The sequence below is a fragment of the Prunus dulcis genome, chromosome 4 (assembly GCF_902201215.1).
Source record: "Prunus dulcis chromosome 4, ALMONDv2, whole genome shotgun sequence".
NCBI lineage: Eukaryota > Viridiplantae > Streptophyta > Magnoliopsida > Rosales > Rosaceae > Prunus > Prunus dulcis.
This window is the reverse complement of record NC_047653.1, coordinates 20,186,051-20,196,395: the sequence shown is the minus strand read 5'-3', so window position 1 is coordinate 20,196,395 and position 10,345 is coordinate 20,186,051. Positions and strand designations below refer to the sequence as shown.

The 10,345-nt window shown below is 36.5% G+C and overlaps 1 protein-coding gene across 3 annotated transcripts; it reads left to right on the top strand.

The window, feature by feature from the left end:
* Positions 1-3,035: 3,035 nt before the first annotated feature.
* Positions 3,036-5,287, top strand: LOC117623828. 3 transcript variants are annotated; one of them, XM_034354825.1, is made up of 2 exons: positions 3,039-3,364; positions 3,786-5,287. In XM_034354825.1, the coding sequence occupies exon 2, from the start codon at positions 3,854-3,856 to the stop codon at positions 4,964-4,966; it is 1,113 nt and encodes a 370-aa protein (XP_034210716.1). In that variant the 5' UTR covers positions 3,039-3,364; positions 3,786-3,853; the 3' UTR covers positions 4,967-5,287. The 3 variants fall into 3 exon arrangements, with proteins under 3 accessions (XP_034210714.1, XP_034210716.1, XP_034210715.1); XM_034354824.1 differs by having other exon boundaries at positions 3,684-5,287; XM_034354823.1 differs by having other exon boundaries at positions 3,036-5,287.
* Positions 5,288-10,345: the final 5,058 nt, after the last annotated feature.

Here is a 10,345-nt window from a genome sequence, read left to right as displayed (position 1 = left end):
CTCCCCTCCACCTTCCTCTCCACCACCCATCAACCCCACCACCTCTCTCAGCAGCCATGGCTTCAACTTAAACCAATTATTATCGTCTGGGTATGGGGATTTGGTGTTGTGTGTGCGAGGGAGAGAGAGTGGGTCGGGGAGGACAGGGGGACTGGAGGTTGGGTTGGGGAGGGGGGCTAGATGCTGGGGATCTGTGGTTGGGGGTGCTGCGAGGGAGTTAGGTCAAAGTTGGATGGGAGAGTGTGCAGAGAGAGGGATAGAGAGAGTGGGAGGCATAAGGGGCAAAAAAAGCCACGTAATTCTTGAATAATCTAATATATGAAACTGGTTAACCAATAATTTTTGGGTTTACTTTCTTTTCTTTTTCTTAATTGTTTAATTTTTAAATTTATATTAATTAAGAAAACAAAAAAAATACTAAACACTTAAAAGGACCAATTTACCCCTCACTTTGACTGAAAAAAGTAACAAAAGTTACTCCAGGACTTTTGTTACAAACAAAAGTGGAATTGAGGGACTGTGGAAGTCATTTTGAAAGTTCAAGGATTAAAGCTCAAGTTGATACGAAGTTCAGGAACCATAACTCCTAAAAAGGGTATAGATGAACACTATAAATTGGTTTTTGGAGAAAAAAAAAAAACCCCAAAAATAGCCAGTTGTCCCAATTTATTTAATTTTTTTTTTCAGTTTAATTGTTCGTTATTTATGAGCTGGTTGAAAATTCAATTGGATTTTCTGTTAGAATTTAGGCGTCGAAGGGTTTTTCATAATTTGTGCCCTATTTTGTGGGCTTATATGTGGAACTCTCTATAAGGATTACATATTGCGTTGGTTTTCATAACATTATTGCTTTGCTTTTGTGCAGATACTTGACGGACATGAAATTTCAGAGCATTTTGCATCTCTTAATTTGCACGTGCACATGTACGTTTATGTTTTCATTTTTCATTTTCAGGTGGGAGAGTTGATAGGGGGAGGCCAAAGGGAAGAGCGTTTCGATGATCTCCACAACAGGTACACTTGATTTTACAGTAAATATATTGTCCGAACTAACAATAACAAAGGAATGTGATCTAATGCGCGGGATATATGGATGATACATGTATTGATTGTATGTAGGATTTTGGAGAGGGGACTGCCTGTTGAGCCATATCAGTCGTACCTTGACTTGCCACGCTTTGAGACTGTCAAACATAGTGATTTTGGTTTAGGCTACGAACGGATGGTTATGTTGGCTAAAGATTGTATTCCCAAAAAATATGCTAGATTTGTTGAACCTAGTACTTTGTATGTAATTAAGAGCTAATTCGCAGTAGATATAATTAGTCAGTTGTTTTCATTGGCGGATCCAAATTTTTTTTTAAAAAAGGCTAAAAGTAAAAAAAAGAGTAAACAACTAGATGCCCTTACAATTTAAATAATACTAATGTTATTCATAATTAAAATAAATAAGAGTTTTACGTCTAAGACAAATTGTCTATAGTCTATTTTGTATATAACTTAATATGCCAAAAATTTATTTTACACAATTAGTTTACCAAAATTCATATCAAATATGAACAAAATTCATGTCAATTACACAATTAGTTTACTAAAATTCATATGAAATCATCCATTAATCTAACCAAAATTACATGTCACGAGATAAAAGTACATGTGATTGCGAGTTCGGGGTAATTTTCGGTGAATTATTCACAGCACGTATGAATTTTTAAAGAATTTTTAAAGTTGGTCTAGTTAAAATATGACATATGTCCTTGCTAGTGGCCATTTTGAAAAAGAATTAAAGTTGAGAAGCACGGGATTGTGACTACAAACATTCTGAGTTGTCTTTTTCGTCAACTCTGTTCTGCAACTTCAAAATTCTTCAAAAGCTTCTAAAATTCATAACTTTGGTTGTGGAGCTTCAATTGACAAATAGTTTTCTCCTACATGTTGTGCTATCGAGCACAATAACCTAGGGTAAATATTCAAGGTCTCACACAACAGCAATAAAAAATCTTGTTTGAAGCATTTAATCGAATATTTGGTAGGAATAAGTAGAGGGGCAAATTCTAGTATCTTCAATTCATTTTTCGGCGAAGCTTGCGCCTCTATGGGTCCGCCAGATGTTGCTTTATTGTTTTTTGTGGCGGACTTTGTCCCCAGACTGCATGAAAATGGCCACTGGTCTTAAATCACACAATTCAGTCACTAAGTTCAACATCATTGGTTTTAGTTCTTCCATTGATTGGAGGCCTGGCCTTACATCATGTGGAACATGTACGTCCACATAAACCAATCATTCAAAAATAGCAGCTTATTTGGACAAATATTAACTTCATTTGCAACAATGTGAAGTCAAGTTATTAAGGAACACAAAAATCTTCGGAGCAAGTTGTGAGAAATAGATGCTCAAATTGAATGCCACTAATGAGCTGGAGCTGCCAGATTGTGGCATGTCTGTTCCTTCAAATTTGAAATGCACCGTGACTCATTTGTGCATGATTGATTTCTGAATATTGACGAGACCACATGCATTAACACACAGAAATTACCCGTTTGTGCTAATAGTTGACCATAGAAAAATCCTTGTCTGGGTGTTTTTCATCTTTATTTATTTATGCTCATATGAACCACATGCAATATTTTTTGAGTGCTTTCCTCTTCATTCATGCTCATATCAACAATAGAGATTTATAATTTATAGAGCAGGGCCAAAGGGGATTATTTCCAAATCATGACATGTATCTGTACCACATTGTGGTATGGGATTGTTGAGACATTTTATTGCCACAGGAGAGAGAGAGAGAGAGAGAGAGAGAGAGAGAGATGAGAGAGAGATGGTCTAATAACTTTGGAGAGCATCTCAGTGTGAGAAAGGTGGGGAGATTGATAATGAAGATGGGGCCAAGTAGGGGCCTCCAATTCCCTGAGTGGAGCAAGTTATACATTAGAAGTGGAAGCTGTAATGCCAAGCAAAGCAACCCTTTCAAAAAATCACTATCCTTCACCCACCCCCAAAAAAAAGTGCATCAGGAAAAAGTGGTTAAAAAACAATCATAACATCATCAATTTTTTCTTTGATTTACATTCTTCTCTTTATTCCCACCTACTATCATACCCACCACTAAGCAACCTCCACAATTCCACAGTAACTCTCTCTCTCTCTCTCTCTCTCTCTCTCTCTCTCTCTCTCTCTCTCTCTGAAGGCTCAATTGGCACAACCTTTCTCTTGTGAAAAATGCTTTGCTAATTTATAGATTGATCCTTTAAAACTTCTTCTAGAATCCACAGATTTGCAGAAATATAGTTGCAGAAGCAGGCCTCCAATGTATTGTTATTAGTCAATCTGCTATCTGAGAAAACTACATCTTCTGCATAGGTGTGCTCTCTCTCTCTCTCTCGCTCTCTCATTAAACCTCTTACATTGCTTTAAACACCCACGTTTTAAGCATGAAAGCAAACTTGTCTAGAATATTACATTGATCACTTCATCAATCGTCTATATCAACTCTGTTTCTGTTCTGTTCTACCATTCTTCTAGCTTTCTTGCTTACCAAACAGAAAATATTAGAATATCCTCAAGGGGAAGAAGCTATATTCTGATCTGATGGAATCATTCAATCAGACAACTGGGTTCCGGTACAACCTGAATTCGAACACAATAGGTGATGTAAATGGTGATTCTGATCACTTTTCAGGGATTCTTGAAATCTATGCTCATCATGCTAGGAACATTCACAACATATGCATCTATGAAAATCAAGATGTCTATGCAAAATTTTCTCTTACTTACAATCCAGATGAGACTCTCTCAACTAGGATCATCAATGGAGGTGGCAAGAACCCCGAATTCAACGAAAACTTGAGGATGAAAATAACTCAACTTGATGCTGTCCTCAAATGTGAGATTTGGATGCTTAGCAGGGCCAGAAACTACATGGAAGACCAGCTTTTGGGATTCACTTTGGTCCCAATTTCACATGTGATTGGCAAAGGAAAGGTAACTCAAGATTATAGTCTGTCTTCCACTGATCTCTTCCATTCCCCAGCTGGAACTGTCAAATTGAGTCTTTCTCTCAACACATCTTTGCCTATTAAACCCTCCACCAGTTCGTTATCCGAATCATCTGCTAACTCATCCATAACTTCAGAAGTTGTGTTGCTTGATCGAAAAGTATCAGAAGTGGTATTAGACCCGGGTGAGTATTCGAGGATCGAATTCCCGGATATCGATGTAGCAAATGAGAGTCAGCAAATGGTGGCTGAGTATTTTAACTTGACAAGGCATGGCTGTGCTTGGAGACCTGGTTCCCAAGGACTTGGCTCGTTTCTTCATCTCGGTGCATCTCCTCAGCCTGCTGCTGATCGTGACTATGAAATGACTGTGAGTTCAAATGTGGGAATCCAGGGTGAACCTGTTTCTCCTAATGGGAGTGGGAGCATCCACAACTCTGGCTTCTTAAGTTCCACCACAACAAGCTTGAGTGATGATCGAAACTCCGCTGATTCAATCGAGAAAAAGAATCGTGTGACCGCTGAGTCATCAAATTCTATCAACACTTGTGTCACCACAGGAGCAGCTAATCAAGGGTCTGCTGCTTGTCCAGACACTCCAACGTCAAGGAAGGGAAGAGAAGTTGTAGACACAAAGGATGCAAATTTCTCAGGAAAGGAAGACGAAAGCAGCAAGGAAAAGACGGTTGGTTCTGGTCAATACGGTCAGGTGTTTTCAGCTCCACTCGGGAACATCAACATGGAGGCTGCCGAGCAGTCTGCAATGCAGCAACAAATAGTGGACATGTACATGAGAAGCATGCAACAGTTTACTGAGTCTTTGGCAAAGATGAAGCTCCCAATGGATCTTGATAAAGCAGAATGTGAAGACCGCGGCGAAGTGATTCCTAACCATAACAACAATTTAGAACTTGATAAGAAGAAGGATGGATCGCGGGTGTTCTATGGTAGCCGAGCCTTCTTCTGACTGCTAATTGAGATGCTGCAGGGGTTGAGGGCATAAGTTTATTTAGCAGGACAAAATTGAGTTTAATCTATCCAAAACTGATTTTCATAGGCTGCAATATTACATTTGATGAGATATTTGGCTTCATTTTAGTCATGTTTAACTTGTTTCCCTGGCCGATGTATGTGAATACTTTTCTCTTCAAATTCAGATGCAGTTGTTGCCTTAACTACAACAAACAACACCAGATGTTAATCATCTGTTAAGCAGAAGCAGTCATGGTCATTGTAATGTAATTTTAAATTTGATTACTTAAAAAGAAAAAAGAAAAAGTGATTTTCATTTGTGTGCTGCAGCTTCTGCTTTTGAATCTTCTGCTTTTGAATGAACATCATTTGGTGGTTTGTAAACCTTGGCTCTAATCAGGACCATTTGAGGTTTTCCATTGTGATCATGTTCTTCTCCCAATTAACTCTTATTTAGGGCCTTTTAAAGTTTCTGGATTTCTCTGTTTTAAGGTGCAAACAAATTAAAATATTTTGTCTTCTGAAGCTATTTTCAGAATGACATAGCAACTGGGTTCCCACATTTCATTTATCCAAGCCTTAACTTTGACCCACTACATCTTCAAGACAATTATTTCTCCACTATACAGGTGGTCTGAAGGAAATAGTGTCCCTAGAATGCAAGGTCCCAAACTTCAACTCTATTCATTTGACTGGACTGAGTGCACTCCAAGATGTGAAGCACCAACTTTACGAAATTCAATTAGATCTAATTCTAGAATGTAAAAAGTGAGGTATGGTGGAGAAAGATGACAGCACAAATGAAGAGCAAGAGGAAGAGAAAATAATATAACACGAAGGATGCCATGTAAACCGTTTTCAGGAAAAAAAAACAAAAAAGAAAAAAGAAAAAAAAGAAAAGAAAGAAAGAAAGTAGAAAAGAATGGGTATACTAGTGATTTGCCCTCTGAACTTGTACCTCACTTTCGATTGACCCCCTATCATTTTTTTATAAAGAAAATTAAGGATATTAACTTTCTTTTTTTCGTCAATTTCCCCCTTACCGTCTAAATTCTCAATATTTCATCCAATTTTCAGTTAAATCATTTTAAAAAATTATTTTTTTGAAAACAATTGAAGAAAAAGAGTAAACCTAATGCCAACCCCTTCCATCTCCTCCCTTCCTCCTCCCATTCCCCATGACCACCATCCTTTACTCCCATACCAATCCCCCACACCCTTCAACCCACAGACCTCTCCCTCCTCCTCTTCCTTTATGTTCTTTCACCCACAGACTCATACCACCATCCCCCAACAAACATTCTTCCATTTCCGCCTCCGCCCCGCCCCCCCGGCCCCTCTCTCTCTCTCTCTCTCTCTCTCTCTCTCATTCGTTCCCCTCCCACACACTCCCTCAATTTCTTCTCTCCCACCCCTCTGTCAATTTCAATACCTCCACACTTGAGAAGCTCACAGTCGATGCAAGCCTTCCAAAAACAATCGAAAGGTAAAATTCTTGATCATAAGGCATAAGTGGCTCTACTATAGGTGCCTTACAGCCTCCCATCTCAAGCTTTTTCCAAATTCACACAAAACCCATCAACCAAAACATCAAAAAATTCAATCTTAAACACTTGGATTTGCAAAAAGATAATAAAATAAAATAAAATCTAATAGAATTTACCTCCATGCCATCGAATAGCATTTGGGGTGGGAGGTTGTGGGGAAGAAGAAAAAACAGAGGGGAGGGTTGGAGTGGGGTGCAGGGCCATTGTAAGTCATATGGAGAGAGGGAGAGAGTGATTGGTTGGATGGGCCCCTCTCTTATTATAATATTTTTTCTTTCATTTTAGATTTCATATTATTTTATTTGTGTATTTAATTATTTTAACATATAAAATGACCATTTTGCCCTCATATTTAACGACAAATTGGATGAAATGCTGTAGATTTAGACGGGAGGGGGGAAATTGGGCAAAAAAAAGAAGTTCATATCCTTAATTTTCTTATATAAAAAAAAAAAGGATAGGGGGTCAATTGAAACCAAGGTACAAGTTCAGAGGGCAAATCACCAGTATACTCGAAAATAATTTACAAATTGAAGATATGAGAATATGTCTGATAGTTTAGAGAATTTATCAAAAATAGCCAAAACTTGACCATTAATTTAAAAAATGTTAGTTTTTGTAAAATATTTAAAAAATATAGCCAAAAACTCACATAAATGGACACAAATACCCTCAAATTTAAAACCCACGTAAACTTGAAAAAGAAACTTTATTAAATAAAACTTTGGAATATTTTTAACCCACATTTGTATAGAAGAACAAAAGTTGATTTGCATCATGCTATTTATTGATAAATGAATAATTTTTTTCTCCAAGGGTGATGCCATATATTACGTACAATGTGTATAAGAGAACACCCTCGCATCAAAAGTAACCCAAGTAAATTAAAAGTACCAATCCAGCCAGGAGTAGAGGTACTCTAGGCCCTGAGGTGGCCCTGCCCCCTCCACAATTTGCTCTTAACACAGTAAAGTTTGGGTTTTAGTTCATATATTTAACTAGGGCTAGGCATCCAAACCGGTAACCCAGTCAAACCGCCCAAACCAAATCGATGGTTTGGGTTGGTTTGGTTTTTTTAAAATCTTTTTTTGGTCATCGGTTTGAACCCAAACCAAACCGAAATATATGGTTCGGTGTACGGTTTGCAATATTCAAAATCACAATTTAACCAAACCAAACCAATAGTATTAAAAAAATATTATATATAATATTATATATATATAATATTATATATATATATAATACATAGTTTCAATCTTTTCTTTTTCTTCTGTCTCCATCTCTCCGTTTGTCTTGTTTCCATCAGTCCCTCTCTCTCTATTTTTTTTCTTCTCATTCTTACGTTTGTCTTAACTCCCTCTTTTTTTTTCCTTCTGCTCTCTCTCTCTCTTCTTTTTCTCCTCTTCTTCTTCTTCTTCTTCTTCTTCATCTCTCCCTCTTTTTTTTTTTCGTCTTCTCCTCTCCATCTCTCCATCGCTTTTATTTCTTCTCTCTCTCTCTCTCAGAAAGCCAAAAAATCCAAACCGAACCAAACCAACCCACCAAGTCTAGTTAACCGAAGTGGTTGGTTTTCATCAATTTTGGTTTGGTTTTGGTTTCCAAAATAGCCAACTTAGACCTACAGTTCGATGTTCAGGTTGAGCCCAAAACCGAACCAACCCAGACCGAGCCCACCCCTATATTTAACAATGCAAACCATATAATTATTCTAATAGCCCATAAAATGTAATAAGGGTTTTATTTTTTAGGTTTGTGTAGATTTTAAATTTAAGGGCATTTGTGTCTATTTAGGTGAGCTTTTTGCTATATTTGAAATATTTTACAAAAAACTGACATTTTTGAAATTAGGGGTCAAGTTTTGGCCCTTTTTATATATATATATATATATATATTTAATTTATTTATAAATTCTCATAGTTTAGTTCAAAATTATTTAAGAGAACAAAGACAGTTAAAAATATGTCTAGTACATAAAAACCCCACAAAGTATCATACATAATAGGGTAGTACCCGTTTGGCATTGCTTATTTGGGGTGATAAGTGATTTTAAAAAAATTTGGGAAGCCCAGGAAGCCCAGCCCGTTTGGTAACTTATGAGAAAATCACTTATTATTTGTTGTGGGAGAAAGCAATAAAGGAAAGCAGCCAATGAGTTGCTTTCATTTTCTGATTATACGATAATCAGATTTGAAAAGGCGTTGGGTTTAATGAAAATTACAAAATTCTGAAAATACCCCAATATGATTTCATGCTCTCCTCTTCTTCCTGCGTCTTCTCCATCCCACGCCATAAGAAAAGAAAGAAAAAGCTAAAGCACATGAGGACAACAAAAGAAAAGAAAGCAAAAGCGTAGGTGAACGTACATGTGATTTACTAGTATGATACGTTTGCTGTTTTGTACAAACAAAACCCATTATTGTTTCATAGATTGAAGAACTGCCATTCATTTTCTTTTCTCATTTGGAACCTGGGAAAATACCACATACCCAATTGCTTAAAGTCTTTGGATTTCTGTGGATAACCAGGGAAATAACTACAATTTGGTAAGCAATTCATTTGGTTTGCTTTAAATTTTGTTGTGATTTTGAAAATCATTGTCGGTTTTCGTTTACTGCCTTATGTTGCCTGAAAACTTTAATTGTTATTGTATTTTGTTTACTTTTAATCAGCTGCTTTCTTTCTGTACTTGCCTAAGTTATTTTATATATTTATTGCTTCCTATTGGGGTTTTACTCTTTATCTAGTAGCTTTGATTGAAAATCTTGTACATTCTTGAATGGTCATGAGTTTGGTTGGTTGAACTTTTGTTTCTCCTTTGATATATTTTATATATGTTTAACTTCTATATTGATGTGAATTGTAGATTTCTTATTTTATTTTGCATGCTTAATTCAGAGAGATTGAAGAACTAGAACAATTTGGTTATTAGGAATATAAAGAAAAAGGAGATGCTTTTTAGTTTTGCAGTGATTGCTATTTTGGCAATGCATAATCCAACTTCCATACTCTTCAGTTGCAGGTAATGTTTGTAATAAATACCTTCTGTTATTCCACAGTCAATAATACTAAATTTTGTGGACTAGAAACATTGTCTAGTTGAACTTTTGTGGTATGCAATTGTATATATCAAATTCGTGTATATGTGTGTCTATGCTTGTATTCATGTGTGCATATAAGGGATTCAAATATGGGACACAATGTTTGAGCTCACCCTGCAATGGTGTCTAATGAGAGGAATTGTCTATTATTTGGTCCACTTGAAGAATAATGCTCGCAAAAATCATCCAAATTGGAAAACACTTGAACAGAAAAGCCAATTCAACATAATGCCCTTTTTAGTCATTATGCACAGCTCACAGCATTTTCAAATTTTTTTTTTAACCAAATACTCAAAAACTGATTATTGTACAAACAACACTTATAAAAAAAATGTTTACCAAACACCAAACAGCTTTCTCTCACAACTGATTTCTCTCACAGCAAATTTGACAGCGATTATTTTCACAGCACAGCAATGCCAAACTAGCAGTACATAAAAAAACCCCCAAAGTATTATGGATTTTCTAATTTCATACATCATTTATCAACTATTTATGAACTCATACACAAACTCCTATAAATTCTACATTTGACCTATCCCATCAGTGGGTTGCTTCACTATGTGGACTCCATGTGGAGAAAAAGTAATAAAAACAATAAGGGCTAACGACAAAAGACACCCTACTGGTTTAGGGTTATTCTCAAATTGGGTGCCAGGGTATCAATTTTATCAATTTACTCCCTTACATTTTCAACATTGTCCAATTTCATCCTTCCGTTAAGTTGAC